General features: G+C 46.7%; 1 protein-coding gene across 2 annotated transcripts in view; it reads left to right on the top strand.

Moving 5' to 3' along the window:
• The window catches only part of ANXA13 (annexin A13), a 53,271-nt gene extending 41,035 nt beyond the window's left edge, over positions 1-12,236 (top strand). Inside the window, exons 8-12 of one of the 2 annotated variants that reach the window (XM_001497867.5) lie at positions 126-194; positions 590-691; positions 4,921-4,996; positions 8,487-8,599; positions 11,195-12,236. In XM_001497867.5, coding sequence (XP_001497917.1) covers positions 126-194; positions 590-691; positions 4,921-4,996; positions 8,487-8,599; positions 11,195-11,314 — 480 coding nt within the window. In that variant the 3' untranslated portion in view covers positions 11,315-12,236. The remainder of the gene's footprint in view (positions 1-125; positions 195-589; positions 692-4,920; positions 4,997-8,486; positions 8,600-11,194) is intronic. The other variant, XM_023648924.2, reaches the window with a different exon arrangement.
• The last annotated feature ends 5,445 nt before the right edge of the window (positions 12,237-17,681 follow it).

The following is a 17,681-nucleotide window of genomic DNA, read 5'->3' as shown; positions in this document are numbered from 1 at the left end:
ACTTTGCCAGGCTGAATCTCGCTTCAGGCCACCCCTCCAAATTCACCCCCCATTTTCCAGGACTTTCCCTTATTTTCTATGGTCAAGCAGGAACTCAAGATAATAACAGTGTGTCGATTTCCTAGGCTAATCGTGATGAAAGAGGTGATGTGGACAAAGATCTAGCTGGCCAGGATGCCAAAGATCTGTACGATGTAAGTGCAAATTCTTTTTATAAAAATTTTGTTTGCATTATTTTCAACAAATATTCCTTTATTTCCTGTGAATGGGAGAAACTTAGGAAATGAGTGTGATCTTTAAAATATTTTTCCTATATATAGTCTTCACGAACCAAAAAGAATTGTTTCTCTTCTTAGTCTCTGGGGTTAACCACCTCAGATCCATTTTGGAACAATGGAAGGTATAAATAATATAAATAAATATGTGAAGTAAATTCATGAGGTCAGAAGTTGAAAGGGCTCGGTCAATCCATTTGGCTTCTATTCAGTGCGTATTTTATAATTTCCTGTAAGTGACGCCTGGTCACAGCACTGTATATTCAGTCTTTTTGCAAGAGCATTTTTCAACATGTTTGCATTTGACCCTGGAGGCAGGGGAAGGCCGCTGGGGCACCGAGGAGCTTGCCTTCAATGAAGTCCTGGCCAAGAGGAGCCACAAGCAGTTACGAGCCACCTTTCAAGCCTATCAAATGGTAAGTAATCAAGTCCTAGGGGAACGGAGTTCACACTGAAACTGTCTTGACTTATTTCCACAAGAAGCCAAGATCTGGGCTATTACAACGGTGATTCTCAACCAGCGATGACTTTGCCCCCACCCCAGGGAGATTTGATAATGTCTAGGAACATCTGGGGTTGTCCCATGAGGTGTGATGGGGGAAGCAATGTGATTGGCATCTAGTGTGCTGAGCCCAGGGATGCTGCTAAGCATCCCACAGCACATAGGACAGGCCCCACAACAAAGAATCAGCCGGCCCCAAATGTAGTGTGAAGCTGGGTAGGAAAGCAGAGGAGTGTCAAGTTCAGGAGCAAAGCCCTGCAGTCGGAGGGTCCAGGTTCAAATCCTGGTTCTCCCACTGGCAAGTGACCTAACAGAGACCGTGATTATCATCATCACACCTTCATGGGGTTATTTTAAGAGTTAAATAAGAAAAGTGTAAAAGGCTCAGAACAGTATCTGACATGTGGTAAGCACACAAACTTTTGCTCTTGTTATTATCGCAATTTACAGCCAGGCTAACAGGGCCTACCACTCCCAAGATGGAAGTGATGTACCTCAGAGATACACTCCTGGGAAGAGGTGTATAAATTACTTTTATGCCATTATTTTCCTAATCTAATGATAATTTTAAGCCAACAACGTGAGTTGGCTATTTCAAGCCACTTAGTGGTGAGCCCTTCCTTGAAAATCAGTCTTAAATTGCAAGAAGCCTTTTGTGGAGTATCATGTTTTTTTTGGTCTCCTATTTTATATGTGTAGAGTGCTTTTAACTATTCGAAGCACTTCTGCGCCCTATATCTCATTTCAATTCCACAGCAATACTGTAGCTATAATGCAGGCTGAACAGCCATTGTTACCCACAATTGCTGGACAAGGAAAGTCTGTTATGAGTAAGGAACCATCTGCAACTTATCAGGACCACACAGCAAGTCAGTAGCAGAAAGGAGATGAGGACTCCAAGATCCCCCAGCCTGAGCGCCTACCTCGGCTGGAGCTGGCCGCTCCTCACTCAAAAATAGTGTTTCCTGTGCTGCCAGCAGATGAAAAGACAATAAAGCTTAGGAATTTTATCATTACTGTATATAAGCCTTTAGGGCCTTCTGCTTTCAAATTGTGCCCAGAATCATGATCAAAGGCAGCTGACCCTGCTCTCCCCTGGCCTCTGCGCCTGGAGCTGTGTAGACTGAGCTGGAAGACTTCTCCAGGTCCTGACCCTCTTCTCACACGACTGGGGCCGCGGATGGAGTTTCTGGGGCTGGCCATCGTTGGTGATCCCTATAGAAACACACACACATGTGAGCATGTATGTGTACGTACATGAACTACTGACTACCTGCAAGGACGCTTTCTAGGCCAATCATTCTCAAAATTAATCCCGAAACCACAACATCAGTATCACTTGAGAACATGTTAAAAATAAGAATTTTCCGTCCCCCTCCAGGACCTAGAGGATCAGATTCCCTGGGGTTGGGGTGCTACAGTCTGTGTTTTAACAAATCTTCCAGGTGATTCTGATGCATGTTAAAGTTTAAGAGGTCTGCGCTAGACTACTAGCTGTATAACTTGGGCAAGTTATTATGGGTTCTGTGCCTCAGTTTCTCCACCTGTAAAATAGGGATAGTAATAATACCAACTCCATAACCTTAGTAAGGATTAAATGAATTAACAGAAGTAAAGCATTCAGTACCCAGCATGGAGTAGGTGCTCAATAAACATTGCACTTGTTAGGAGTCTCCCTGTGTGAATGAACAGTGTCAAAAATCAGAGCTAATTCTCCCAAATGGACAATAAGATTCGATTGACTTGGTGACTCTACATGAAACTAGCTCTAAAATACTACCAATTCATCTCTTCCAAAAACTTGCTGGGACATCATTTGTCTTCATCTTTATAATTTTTAGAGTTCACTCTGATCTTAAGACCCTGGTTCATAGGTTTTCTCCTGGTCTCTTGCTAAAAACACTAAAATGCTAGTGTGGGACCGCTGGAGCAGATTGTGCGGCATAGGCTGTCCTGGCATACAGTTGAATTTTAATTTTTGGCCTGAAAACTCAGGGTTTTGCTCTTTATTTGCCGTCTAAGCCTGAGTCTTAACTACTGACGTCCTCAGAAATCCCAGCCAAGCAGCAGAGCATCCCCAATTTGGCTGCATCACACATGATTATTACAGTCCCAAAGTTTACCAACATGAAAGTCTTAGATGGGGCTGAAGTCAGCTCTCCAAACAGGGCTCAGTATAAATTGCAGGCACACACACCCACAGCCCAGGCTCACTGCCTCCCTGCCCCACCCCTCCCCAAGCTCCCCTCTCCTTTCGGTGTTCCAAGTCCATTCCAGAGCCTTTAGCCCTGTCACTGCTGTAGCCAAAGCCGGCGTGTGAAGTTCTGCTGTGGGCACTCTGTCAATTTGGGGGGGTCGCTTTTAAAAGAAGGAAATGTCTCCCCTCTTCTTCTAAGAATCTTCCTACCGGCAACGCTACCTAGTTAACGAGAGGCCCTTGAGGCTTGTCTGGAGTCCACTCTGGCAACATGTTTTTGTACTAAGATCACAAACCTGGTTCTGTCCAAAGATCCCCCGAAGAATTAAGTGTCCCAGGGACTGAAGTGAAAACCCTGCTATTTGCAAAGGAGAGTCACATTAGCTCGGGCCAGTCAATTGTCTTCATGGAGCCTCTGCAGGTGCCTTGGTAGCTACCAGGAAGGGGATGGTGGCAGGAGGCAGGTAGAGAAGAGAGGGCAATGCCATCTCATGCTGCGTGAATAGTGCCCCCTGGAGTTGTGCAGAGAAGAGACCCTGAGAGGGTGGGAACCCGGCATTACCGCCTAGGGCTGGGGTAAGCACCCAGCTCCCGCCTTATCAGCATATCTCTGCTTTCCTGCTTTCATCTGTTGTATAGGCGACAGTCTACAGAAAATTAAAAAATAGTACTCTGACCCAGTGTGGACAGAAAGTAGTTTAATGTGAGGATTTTTTTTTTTTTTGGAAACACAGACCTGTGTGAATACAATGTCCTCTTGAAATGCAGTCTCGGTCCACAGAACAAGAGCCCTGTTCATGGGAAAGTGATATCAGGCCCTTCTGAAATACCAACTCCCACATCAAACCCAACGTAGGCCGAGAACAGCTCAGGAAGGGACAGGCCTGAAAGCCCCCAGCCCAGTGTCTTCTAATCCAGGCCCATTACACACAGCAGACCTCTAGATGTGCAAACCGTGACAAGGAGATGAATCAACAGGCCCTCATTATGTCTCAACCCTCCTCCCCCCACGTCTATTTTGCTTGCATCACAAAGAATATTTTGTTTACCTGTGTTTCAGAATAAACTACATCCACTCCACTGGCATGTCCTTGAAGACGCCAATTATTTATAGAATCACAATTGTGTCGTATCCTCGAAAGACGATTTCTAAGAAAGAAATTTCAGTACTTCTAAGACTTAACTGCATTTCCCAAAACCCAACAAAGAGCTCTCCTCTCTCTATTTCCCTGCCCTGGGCTTGGCCCGCGTGCTTCTTGCATTCAGCGCAGTCACAATTTACTCTGAACTTCAGCTTGTGTAAATATTTGGAAAGAAACCTAATGTGTAACGCTGTACAGAGCGAGATGTGAGCTGGTGGTGAACAGACGATCATTTGGAATCACCCCAGAGTGAAGGAAGGTGGCATTTTGACATGTCAGACCCCCAGCTTCCAGGCCATGCAGCCCAGTTCTACCCAGAAACATTAGACCAAGTTCTTACCACGAACTTCACAGCCTCTACTTATCTCCCCCAAACTGTAGGAGACTGAGTTCCCCATCCCAGGTCAAGGGAGACGAGGAAGGTGTGGGTAAGATGATGATAACCACAGTCTCCTAGAAAACTGGATATGGAAAGAATTTTGGAAACTAAAGTGCTAGATAAATGTAAAGAATTATTGTTACAGTATAGATTCATTGTTCTTCCGTTCCCTGACTTAGAGAAATTGAGGCCAAGGGAGTGGTCCTGAATGGGGTCAAATATGGACTAACTCCTCACCCATAAGAGCACCCACTGGAATGGGGGCAACCACCCCCAGCCCTGAAAAGCCCAAGGCAGGATAGGAGTTTCCTAAAGCCGCATGACCACAGCTGGAACTTTAGTGCTTTTCATAGAGAAACAACCCCAAGAGGAACAAAACTGAAAGCAAAACCTAGAATAACACTAGCCTTTGGTTGTCTCTTCAGCTCATTGGCAAAGACATCGAAGAGGCCATCGAAGCAGAAACATCAGGAGATCTGCAGAAGGCCTACTTAACCCTCGGTAAGGTAAAGCTAAGAGAGGCCTTGACGTAGGCTGGGCTCCCTGGCATCAGATTTGAAGATGGAGGTCTGAGAGCAGGAAGGTTTTGGGGAATGGTTCTGGGAACAACATGTCTGATCGGGATTGGGCAAGGGAGAGAGAGAGTGTGATACCGTTGCAACGGGGCCTTGGCCGGTCCCCCAGGAAACCTGGAATCCAGGATGTCCAAAGTGGAGGCAAGGGCCAGATCTTTGCCCTCCATACAAAGCAGCCCACTAGTTGCACCCCAGGAGCGTTTGCAACCTTAGGTAAGGCAGCTCCTTGGAGGATCATTCCTAGGGAGGGACTCAACTGCGAGCAGCCAGCAGGCAACACTTGAAATGAGTGCCTTAGTCCTGAAGAGGACATCTGAGAGATGCACCATGGCATCCACTACGGTCCCACTAAGATCATGGGTCCTGGAGAGCATCTGTCAACAGCCTGGGACCATTATCTAGTCTCAGAGAGCAGTATGTGGTTTATGTGACACACACTCAAAAATACCCAGATTTCAGATCCATGAACAAGTTTTTGCACATGCCTGATGGCTTGAGGGTGTCCTTTTCCTTTTGGTTCCCGTCAACATTTGGAATGAATGAGGTCTGTTTAGAAAGAGAGGGGAGGGAGACCAGATCTTGACCGTGCCAAGCAGACACCAGGACCTTCTCTCCTGATGTTGCCTACAGGCAGGAAATAGCAGAGAGATGGGCATGGGGCTGTGTCTGGCAGGCTCCTTTTTCCTTTTTGCAAGCCTTGGAATGAAGGCATTGTCCATTGTCCACACTCCTGTGGTGAGGAGTCCAGGGCACCATCCCAAATGGCACAAGTAATGGAGAGACGGATCCCCAGAAGAAGAGGAAGAACCGAGAAAGCAGCCTTGGCAGTTAAAAAATGCGCTTTAGCTGCCAACCCTTTTTGCGTTGTTTTATTTGTATGGTTTTTTTCTTTTTTGGAACAATGTCAACAATTGATTTTTTTTTTAATCCATCCCCATTTTCATCCAAATTAGCAGGAGCTCTACTGTGATGTACAGAGGCCTAAACATCCCTAGTGTCACTCCTGTCCCACACGGCATACACACGAAGACTGGTCTTAGGGCTTAAAGGATGAATCTCTAAAGGAAATGGGGAGATCTTCTCATGGCCCGGCTCAGAGCCTCCAAATTCCTCCTGTGCTTGCAGTGCAGAGAATCAGGAAAATACCAGCGTTCAGTCAGAAGATTCATATTAATGTTTATTAATATTAATTATTAATGGTAATAAAGCCATTCAATTCTTTAATATCTACTTAGCATCTGCCTGGGCCAGGAGTTGTGCTGGGTGTGGGGATCAGAGGTAACTAGGACCAGTTCCTTCTCCTAAAAAGCTTAAAGTCCATAGTGGACTCACACAAATCAATAGATTAGGCTACAGTAAAGAGAAAAGCAAAAACAGCCAGAGCAAGGAAGGTACAGAGGAAGGAAAGGCCACATCCCTGGAGATGGGGACCACAAAATGCAGGAGTTGGGTGTACTCCAGTGGCAGCAAACTTAAAAGTGATTAGAAAAGACCTTGAGAATAAACCACATAAACTGTAGAAGGTGACTTCGTCACTACGTTTTCTAGACGTTCTCCATCCTACTCCTACCTAACTCATAAAGATGCCAGTTTACAGCTAAAATCAAGGAGGAGGGGTTAGAAGACCAAATGACTCCCATCACTTGCAGCCTCTGGAGCACCCCTTCTCAAAGAGGGGTCCGTGCACCACCTGCAGCCAAGTCCCCTTTGGGGAGGTGTGTGAAAGGACAGTTTCCTGAGCCCCACTTCAGGTGGCCCACTTAGACCCTCCAGGAATGGAGCCCTAAGCCTCACTTTTACAAGATCCCCAAGTGATTGTCCCGTGCTCACTGGGGTTTGAGAACCACAGCTCTGAAGGCGACGAGAAGCAAGGGAAAGAGCACAGCAGCTGGCTGTCCTGCCTTCCGCTCGCCACAACCAGCTTTATTCCCGTATCTCCCCCAGCTAGCCTCATCCAAACTTTTGAGGGGTTCCTGTGGCTGCTAGTAACAGAAGTTGTTCCCCAGGCCCAGACTGTATACAGTAGAGAAGTTGAAAATTTTCTGTCCAAAATATCAAGAAGAAGGAATGCCAGGGGAGAAGACACCCACATAGGGGTGGAACGCACTGACGTTAGACAGACAATCATTTCAGCACCATTAGTACTGCCCGGGAGAAGGTCTTCAGGAAAACCTTGTGAGGCCACCAGCTCAGCATGTCTGGGAATCATAGTGATGTTCAAATATGCTACTCCCCAAATTGACAGGTTCCTCCCATAACTGCCACCCATCCAGCAGCTTTTGGATTGTTCACGGGCTAAAGTGATCAGATGCCTGGGTCTGGGCTGTTCTCTTCCACTGACACATGGCCAATAAAAGGAGACAGACCACCAACCTAGTCTTTGCTTCCCTAATCCTGTTCCTCTCCCTTCTTTGTAAGCATCAATCGTATAGACAATTACCTAGAAAACAAGAGGTCCTGTTACAGGACATATAAAGGATGAGCACTTCACACTAATGCTGAATTTATTACTTATTATTAATCACTAACATCAAAAATGTTAAGTGTTCTAGGTAAACGTTAGCAATGTAAAGAGTAAATGGTTCCTTCCCCCAAAGTGTTAGTCGTGATGGACCCATAGAGCCTGGCAGGAAGGGAGAGGATAATGATTTATCCCCAGGAGTAGAGATGCACCCCATCTCCTGGCTGGTGAGTGGAAACCATGCTTCATTAATTTGTGGATTAGATCAAAGCTGACGGGCAAGGGGGAGGGCCAGAAAGCAGCAACTAGCAGCATCATAGGAAGGCGATCTGAAGACAGGATCAAACTTTTCATTAAGCCCGCATCCCAGATCTCGAGATAAGAAGATTGGGGGGAACTTGGAAAAAATCCAGAGATGAGGCTCACAAAGCAATCCACTGAGAAAAAACAAAGACAAGGAAGGTCGTTTAGCACAGGAAAGCAGGCCACAGGCCAACTGAGCGAATATGCAAAATGACGAAGTTTTATTCCAGCCAGGTTGCCGGCCAATCTGAGTTTCCCTTCCAGACCTGACTCTGGCATCAGAGATTTCAGTTAGCTGTGAAAAGTTCTCTCTGCTGGTGAGAATGATGAACTTTGCAGGGAAAGCCTGAGGGTGGCCACAGCGTTCCTCCTCCAAAGGGTCTTTAGGGAATAGCAGAGCTTCTTCTTGTGTCTGAAGGGGTTTTCACTCGATTCTGGTCCAAGATCCTGGGTGTCCTGACCCAGGAGAATCTTCCAGATCCTGTTACCCAACAGTGTGAAGTCTGCTCCCTTCAAACATCTGCCTCCCAACTCAGTCAGCTCCAAGGGCACCCAGGTGACACCCTGGGACAGCTCTGTTCCTCAGGAGGGTCTCCATGTTATTCAACAAAACGTCAACATTTCACGTTCTCTTCTCTCTGGTCCCACCCAGTGAGGTGTGCCCGGGACCACCAGGGCTATTTTGCTGACCGTCTGTACAAGTCCATGAAGGGTGCGGGCACTGATGAGGAGACGCTAATTCACATCATTGTGACCAGGGCTGAGGTAAGACACTCTTGACTCCCAAGAGGTTGGCTGCCACTTCTCTTCTTCCCACCACTGATGTCATCAACAGATAGCTTTTATTAAGAGCCCATTTACAGAAAAAACAAAACAAAGACAGCCTTTGCCTTCCCAGACTTTGCGGAAGACATTGCGCTATGCTTCAATCTGTTTCTTTTTATGAAAATAAAATAGTGATCATTGCTTCTATTTTTGTCACTTGCGGCTCTGGAGAGCTTGTGACGGTGTTCAGAGGGGACCTGGTGGAGCTGTTCGGGGTAGTGCAGCCACACCCAGCTCAATTTTAAGACAAAATAGAGATGCTGAAAGGTTAGTGATGGACGAGGTCACTCAGCAGCAGAGACAACGAGCAAACGCCTTCCTTACTCCCGAGCGAGGCCTTGATTGAATTGAATACACCACAGAAGCACAATTCTGCACAAAACGCACATTGGTACAAGACCATGTGTGTCAACCTTTTAAAATTATTGCTCGCCCCACTAAGGGAACTGTGAAGGCCCAGTTTTTTCCTAATTGCCACCCCCTCCAAAAATGTTAACACCGCAGATCTACCATATGTCTGTTCATGTTCTGTATGTATATAGTTACCTTTACACAAAAAGATTAAGATTTTTTTTTCACTCTCTGAGAACCAAATTTTTCCTCACTGGGGACAATATCGCCCCTCTTTGAGAAGGCATGATCATAACGAAGGGACAGGGAGGTGCACAGCCAAAAGCTCGGGAGCAGCTGTCAAGATTCACAGCAAATGCTTTGGAATACAGGGCCCCAGAGAGCAGGGATTACAAAATAAAGGGGAAATGGCATTTCGTCTGCAGGAGAAGCCTTGGAGAAGGAAGTATAACTGAGCACTTGGAAACCACAGACGTCTTCTCTCAAAAGATTGTTAAATGAAGGAGGAAAGACATCAGCCCAAATTCTGGCCCACAGCTTTTTGACAAATACTACTTAACATCTGACACTGTTTTAAAGTACAACTTAGCAACAAGACCGTTTTCTTTCGTTTTTATTTCTATTCCTGGAATTTCTCCTCCTCCGCCTCCTTGTCCTCCTCCACTATTCATATTTTTCTTTCTCTCTTAAAGTCCGTTTCTCTTTCTCCTCCCTCTTTCCCTCCCCAGTTCTCGCTCTCTCCCCCATCGCTCCGAATCTCTCTCTTTCTCTCGTCTCTCCAAGTCTCTGCCTCCTCTGCGTCTCTGTGTCTTAGCAACTCAACCCCCAGCCAGAGTCTTGAGCAACTCAACAGAGCAGGCTGGTGACAGAGCTGAGCAAGGATTCTAAGAGACCCCAGTAGATTGGACCACTCTGGAGGGCTCGGCAGGGTTCCATGTTCCCCCCAGCATGGGCCGTGGAGTGTTTACTCCAAGATGTTCCATCACACCTCGGTATGGACCACATGTCCTGGGTCACCTGCACACGCGGGCCACTGCCTCAGAATGCATCAGGCCCAGATATACTGGCTGGATCCTCTAATCTCCCAAAGCTTCATGGTACTAGAACAGAGCCCCAGTGCGCCCCGCCCCACCCACACTGACCGCCACCTTTCTGCCCCTCTCCCAGCCAAGCAGCATACAAGCAAGGGGAACAGGGCACATGCACCATCCCCCTGCTGTGGTCTCTCTCCTGCTCAGCATCCACTTCCAACAGTTCCTCACTCTCCTGCCTGCTCCTGCTCTCACCTTCTTCCTCTCTCTGAGCTCGGCCCTCTAATGGGGCAGGAGAAAAAAGAACCAGAAACCTGAGCGATGGTTTGTGGGTCTGTCTAGAATGCGAGGGAGGGTCTAATCAAAACAGAAAAACAACTCCTGGTTAAAGAGAGTTCTGTGCTTCTTTTATGAGACTTACTGTGTTCTCTCTGGAATTATAACTTTTCTGGTGCAAATATGATCTCCCTTAGTAGGTTCTAAGAGTCTTGAGAGCAGAACACTCTTTTTGTTTTTCTTCTGAGCCCTCTCCCACCTCTAGCACCTAGGCTTTTCAAACTTTCAATGAATTAGATTCAAAATAAGTCCTGCAAGACTGATATTGATTTGAATTTTGTTGATCGGCACTAAAATCCTTGCTGATCAGGGTACAAGAGAAAAAAAAGGTTTCAATTCAAATCTCAGTAGGAATGATTTTCTTAACCCTACACCAAGGCTCTGCAAACTGTGGCCTGCAGGCCAAATCGGGCCTGCCTCCTGTTTTTATACAGTCCTGAACAAAACCTAAGAATGATTTATTTCTAAATAACTATAAAAATCTTAAAATAAAAGTAATATTTTGTAACATGAAAATCACATGAAATTCAAGTCTTAGTGTCCATAAATAAAGTTAAACTGAAATATATATATATATATATATATATATATATATATATACAGACACAAACACACCCCTGCAACCTTTGGGGAGCTGAACTCATCTTTCCTTTCCTCATCCACAAAATAGGAAGAATAATAGCCCCTGCCTCTAAGGGTTGTTTTGAGGCATAAATGAGCAAATAAGAATGATGTGCTCGGAGCAGTGCCTGCCCGTGTTGATGGCGAATGTGCTATAAATGTTCTTGTCCTTGTTGCTTTGTCATGTGTTCTACAGGTGGACCTTCAGGGCATAAAAGCAAAGTTCCAAGAGAAGTACCAGAAGTCTCTCTCTGACATGGTTCACTCGGACACCTCTGGGGACCTCCAGAAACTTCTGGTGGCCCTCTTGCACTGAGCAAAGCCACAGCAGTAGGAGCGCAAGGAGGAAGCACCTTTGTTCAGATCCCCTTCCAAACCAGATTTGCAAATGCGACTCCAGCATGAAGAACCCTCAAGAGTCCTCGTTTATCTTCTTGGCGGCTTGAGTAGGGCAGCCAGGCCAAGCTGTTCAAGCGAAGGGTAGCAGCCTCGAGACCCTTGGGCAGGTCACTCTGAATGCAGGCTTAGCAAGCACCTGGGCTGCCTCTTAACTCTCCTTTAGCGTGGTCACTGAACACTTTCTAAGCACAAATGAAATCGGCAGTTGATGAAAAAAACATGCATTTGTAATAAGATATTTAGAAGAATATATATCACCCAGGGGCATGTATGTTCTGGGTAAAGATTGAATGGTTAAGTTACGGGGAAGATAAAATTAACCAATCCATTAATTTTCCTTCTGTGTGTTCAATTTCAAAACCTCAAAGTTTATTAAAATTATGGGTTATGCCCCCATCAGCTGCTTTTCCAAAGACTGGGTTGATTAGTTTTGGCTCTTGTCCTGGAAATATACGACTGGCGAAATTCAAACATTTTTGGGAAATGCAAACAGTTATATTTATTAATAACCACCAAGGACAGTACTCAGGCTAGCAGCAGGAAGCGATTGACTGGCCTATGTGACATGTAACTAGGGGTAAAATTCACTAATCGGCTCGCTGTCTTTTCTTGCTTCTCTAAACATTGGACCCACTTCAATCTTCCATCCGCTCTTCAAGTACAATTAGTGCCAAAAGGATCAAGGTGGAATGGTCTGACTCTCAAATGGATTGATCCTGCACCAGCAGCATCTCTGTTCCAAGATGGCTGTCTCATAGCCATGTGTTGCTAGACATAGAGGGATCTGTCAAGGGAACATGGATGCTTTAGTCCAATAATTATAGCTTTTGTTCACTGGATGATTATCTGTGTCTGGCACTGCTCAGTGGCATACTTTCATATTTAATCTTCCCAACATCCCTATGAAGTTACTTTTACTCCCATTGATCAGTTGAGGAAACTGAGAAGAAGAGTTCATTCCCAGGTCAGTAATGCAGACAGATGCCTCCAGTATTCAACAGGATGCTGTAAGCCCATTACTAAGGGCACGCAAAGGTCTCTGCCTACGAGCAAGGAGAGAGAACACACAGCTCTGCCTGGAGGAACTGGGGGATGCTTCCTAGCGATTCATTTGTGCTGGGTTTCGAAGAAGGCAGAGAAGCTCTCCAGAGAAACAAAGAAAGAAGAGCATGGGCAGAGGCTCAGAAGCATGAGGGAGCAGGATGTGTTCAGGAAGTGGTGAAATCCATTCTCCTGGGACATAGACGTGGTGAAAGGAAGGAGAGGGTTGGGGAGTCAGGCGATGAGGCTGCTGAAGAGTATGTTTGGATCACATTAGCAATGGGTTTTGCCTGCCAGGCGTGGGCCTGGTCCTGTGGGCAACACTGGTCAGTGGTGATGTTTAAGTGAGTGAGGAACAAGATCCAATCTGGGCCTTGGGAAATCACTTTGGTGGTGTAATCAACATATGGCAAATAGCCCAAACACTCAGTATAAGGATTAATGTCACAGTGTATCTTTTAGTGGCTATAAAATGGTGATTGACAAATGAAGAGTTACCTTAACATTTGCATTCTCAACATACTGATTTATCTACCTAACAGTCATGGTTGTCATTTTGAACTTTAACACATAAAAGTGGTTTTCCAGAGCTGAGCTCAGTGACAAAACACATTCATGTTTACTGATTTGTTGCCAAAGCTGGTCTTTGCTTTTAAACACAGAAAGAAAAACAACCAGTTCTTGGGATCTGAGCTCCAAGTAAGGATGGAAAAGCAAACCAATGGACCGAACAGAGATCTGTTAAAAATAGCCATCATTTGCAGTTGGTGAGGGCCATAATTCACATAGAGAAGAGTGAGAAGGCATCTCGCAGGTGAGGAAATAGGCTGAGTAAGATGGAAAAGCAAAGTCATTTGTTCAAGGTCACACACGGGAAAGGCCAGGGCCACAATTCAAACCCAAGTCTTTCCGGTCCTGGTACCTGCGCTCTGTGCCACACTGGCTCACGCCCATGAGTGCTGTCTCTAAAACTTTGCTGAGCAAGTCATCAGGTCCCTCTCTCCACGGCTGCCGGTGTTGCTCACCACTCACAAGCAGAAGCCGGTTTCCATGTGCTTGACTGTGGGCTGCCTCACGAGAAAACTCTGGTCTGGTCTGACTGCAGAATGCCCTACCCTCCTGCTCCCACGGCCAGACTGGGAATTTCCTCCTATTCCATTCCGCACATCCCTGCCCTGTCCAGGCACCCCTCCTCCTCTCCCCAAGCCCGCAGTCTCAGAGGGCAGGGCCTGCCTGTGGGGAGTTGGGGAGAAGGAGAGGAACATGTCACCTTCCTGCTGCACGTCCCTGTCCCCCACACCACCTCTTTCCTCCAGGAGCACTGGAGGAACCCCAGCTCCTGCCACCCAGATGTTTGGAAAGGTGGGAAGAGTCTGACCCCACCTGCGGGGCTGCATTAGAGGAGAGCATGTCCCATGTGGTAACTTACCAGACCTTTCCCCATGAAGTTCTGTTCCGGGCCCTGATTGGGCCCCACAGTGCTGCTGACCCCCAGCGAGTCACCTGGGCATGGTGGGTGAAATACACCTTAGCGTGCTTGCCTGGGTGAACCACTGCAGAAGCTGACATTCCCTCTGAAGAGCAAAGGGAGTCCCAGGACCAACTGTGGGTGCCCCAGCCTCTCTTAACTCCTCTCAGTAGCTCTGGAAGTCCCAAGCGGTTCCCTTCATGCAGGCCCACCCCTAACATTTGTGAGTCCCAGCCCATCTTCCCTGGTTTTCCCTTTTTGGGCTCTGTCCTGAACCATGAAGGACAATTCAGCCCACTCATCCAAGTTCTGCTCACAATCCTGCCATGGATCCTGAGGAGAGGCCTCATCCTGCCTGGAAGCCAGCTCAGGGCCCCACGGGCAGGGAATTTTGAGGTCTCAGACATCTAGGGCAAGGTCTAGAAAAGGGGGGTTCAAGCTGCAGGTGGGCGTGGTTCCTGGGCCCAGTGGACCTCCCACCCAGGGGGAGGACGGAGGCCAGCAGAGGGCCGGGGTATCATCCTCGGGAGAGTGGGCCCAGGGCAGGGGCCCCAGGGACCTGCATCTAAGGTAACTGCCCCCATGAGCCCTCTCCGTGTGCCCTTTTGAGGGGCATTTGCCACTTTCCCTCTTATCTTCTCTGGCCTCTAAGTCTCCTATTTCTTCCCCTTTCAGGAGACCAGGGCCAGCTCAGGTTGCTACATGGGCCTCAATCACATCAAATGGTGAATTGCCCCTCCACCACCACTCACATACCACTTTCTGCTGCACAGGTGATAACATGTAACCAGACCTCTGGGGTGTTACTGAGCCTGGAGGCAAACTGCCCCTTGGCATTTATCTCCTCTTGTTCTAGGCCCTTCCCTTTCCAGGACTTGCTCCTCAAATCCAAAGGGCTGGAGGGCAACTGGCTCATTCCTATTCCAATCATTCACTGAGCAGGAACTGAGAATCTGCCAGGAGCCTGCAGGTGCTGAGTGCTGAGGATGCAAAGGTGAGCCCATCATACCAGGTCCTGCCCTCATGGAGCTTCCTGTCCAGGACGAGACACACATTTACCAAGTACACAAATCCAACCAGAAGACAATCACAGATTATGATAGCACCATTAAAGGGATAAAGTGGATGCTGTGAAGGGTGGTGATGGGGCTGGGCTGGGAGGGAGGGAGGAGGGAACCACTTTAAACGCACAGCCAGGGAAGGCCGCTCAGAGGAGGTAGCGTTATACTGAGACCTAAGGAATAAGAAAGAATCACCCAAATGTCAGGCAGAGGGGGTTTCAGGCATAGAGAACAGCTCAGGGCAACCTGGGATGATGTGGGAAAGAGCAGAAGTAGTCTAGGAACGGTAAAGGGTCTAGGTTTTATTCTGAGTGTACTTTTAAGGAACCACTCTGTCCTTCCCATGGGGGAACCCCACATTCAGACTCCAAGGTCCCACCTCTTTTTGTCCACAGCTCCACGTTCCCGCTGGTTCTCAGGATAACTGGATGCACGGGGGCGTGGCACCTGCCATGCGTGGTCTCAGAACGACCCACCCTCCCCTGAGCCTCTAAGCCTTGTCCTGAGCCTGGTCTCTGTTCCCATGATGAGCTCGTCTTTGAGGATTGTGGTGTCCTTTCCCACAAGATGACCTCAGTCAGGACCACGTGACTGTATCAGAGTTTCTAGAAACACTGGATCCCACTGGACCTCAGGGGTTGTGGTGTGTTGGTAAATGTTTACCAATTGGCTCTTTTGCGGGAGGGGAGCTGACTTGTAACATTTGCTGATTTCCATGGTGTACATACTCCCACCACGGCAAATGTCAAGCTACCGACATGATGTCACCGAACATGGAGTTGGGAAAAGATGAGCAGTAACACACCAGTGTATAGTCTTTCCACCATACAGATACAATAGATGCAAACAACTTCAAGAGCATAAATGACAGTAAAAAGTAGTAAATGCTTAGGAAGTAATGAATTTTGAGTTTACACTATGTTTGTATCAATAGAACTTAATTGTAAGTTTGCATACTTTAATTTTTAATAAGGACTAAGTTTAATAACCAACTCAGAAAATTCCTGAAAAATTAACAACTGGCTGTCATGAACCAATAGGAGCAGACTCCAGCACACCACTTGGTGTGGGTCTTAACCCATTCCTTTCAGAGAACTCCCAAGACAATTTGCACCCTGCCCCCAGGTACCTGCATAACAAGTGATGATCCTGAACACTCTTCCCCCAGGGCAATGGGATGCTACCCACCGTATATTTCAGGGTCACAATGAATAGTGGTGTATGTTGTCTACTGCACAGGCTGCCTGGCTGAGGGGATGTTTGGGACCTGAAATCCAGCTGTAGTTTCCCCGTCAGATTTTGCCTGCAGGGCTGCAGCTTCCTGGAAAGGGTGCTTTCTGCTACTTTGCACAGAGGTACCATATGGACTGGTCCTGGAATTCCAAGTCATCTATTTTCCTATGAGGGGCCCTTCAAGAGTCCTTTCCCTGGACAAAATGGCTTGTTACTGGTTTCTTATTCTAAAAATTTTGAGTTCTGCCCCTCAAGGCACCCCATATAGCCATATAATTAATCCTTGTAAATGTATTCTTAAAAAAGTGTTTGAGGGGCCTGCTCAGTGGTGTAGTGGTTAAGTTTGGTGCGCTCCACTTCAGTGGCCCAGGTTCGTGGATTTGGATCCCCAGCACAGACCTACACCACTCATCAAGCCATGCTGTGGCAGCGACCCGCATACAAAATAGAGGAAGATTGGCACAGATGTTAGTTCAGGGCCAATCTTCATGACCCAAAAAAAAAAAAAAAAAAATGTGTTTGAAAGTGAAGATTAAGAGGAAAAAGGAGGTGAGAATAATGGTCCAGAAGATGAGACAGAAGTTTTATCATGTACAAAGAGATAGATGGTGAAGAAGCACAAGGAAGCAAAAGAGGAAGACCCAGCCCGCCTTCAGGAAGACGTCAGCCCAATCAGAGTTAGATGTGACAGCCCCTGAAAGACCCCGCCATCCTCACCCAGAGGGCAATGTGTCTCTGCCCCAGCAGCAAGAGGCCAATCACAGGACTCCTCCAAGCCGCAAACCAATTATTTCTCGGACCATAGTACAGCCAATAAAAAATGCCTCAGAGAAGCCCCCAGAAACTAGATACGCCAGGAAATAAGGGTGCCAGAAAACCAGAAATGCTATTCGGCTCTCCATGCCAACAAGCAAGAACTGCCACACTGAATTCAGAGAGATGTCAAGGCTGCCTGTTTGTGCCGCTGCGATTTCTTGCATGATCAGGGCTGGGGTGCGGACCAGTATGTTGGGAGAAACAGGATCAGGAGAAAGAAAAGAAGCAGCCAGGGTGGATTTTTCAAAATAAACTTTTAACTTAATTTAATTTAATTTTTGTTTTACTTCTGTAAATTTTAGATTTACAGAAAAGTTGTAATTATATTCCAGAGAGTTCCCATAAACCCCACTCCCCATCTCCCATATCACTGACATTAATATGCTATGCTTGTCACAACTTATGAACTAATATTGATATACCATAATTGAGTAAAGTGCACACTTTATCCACATTTCCTTAGTTTTTACCCAATGTTGTTTTTCTGTTCCAGATTCCCATGAGAATGTCGCATTAGATTTAGTTGTTACGTCTTTTTAAGCTTGTCTACACTAGAACAGTTCCACAGACTCTCCTTGTTTTTGTTGACCTTCACATTTTTGAGAAGTACCGGGCAGGTATTTTGTAGAATGTCCTTCAGTTTGAGTTTGTCTGATGTTTTTCTC

This window comes from Equus caballus, chromosome 9 (genome assembly GCF_041296265.1).
Source record: "Equus caballus isolate H_3958 breed thoroughbred chromosome 9, TB-T2T, whole genome shotgun sequence".
NCBI lineage: Eukaryota > Metazoa > Chordata > Mammalia > Perissodactyla > Equidae > Equus > Equus caballus.
This window is presented reverse-complemented; position numbering and strand designations above follow the sequence as displayed.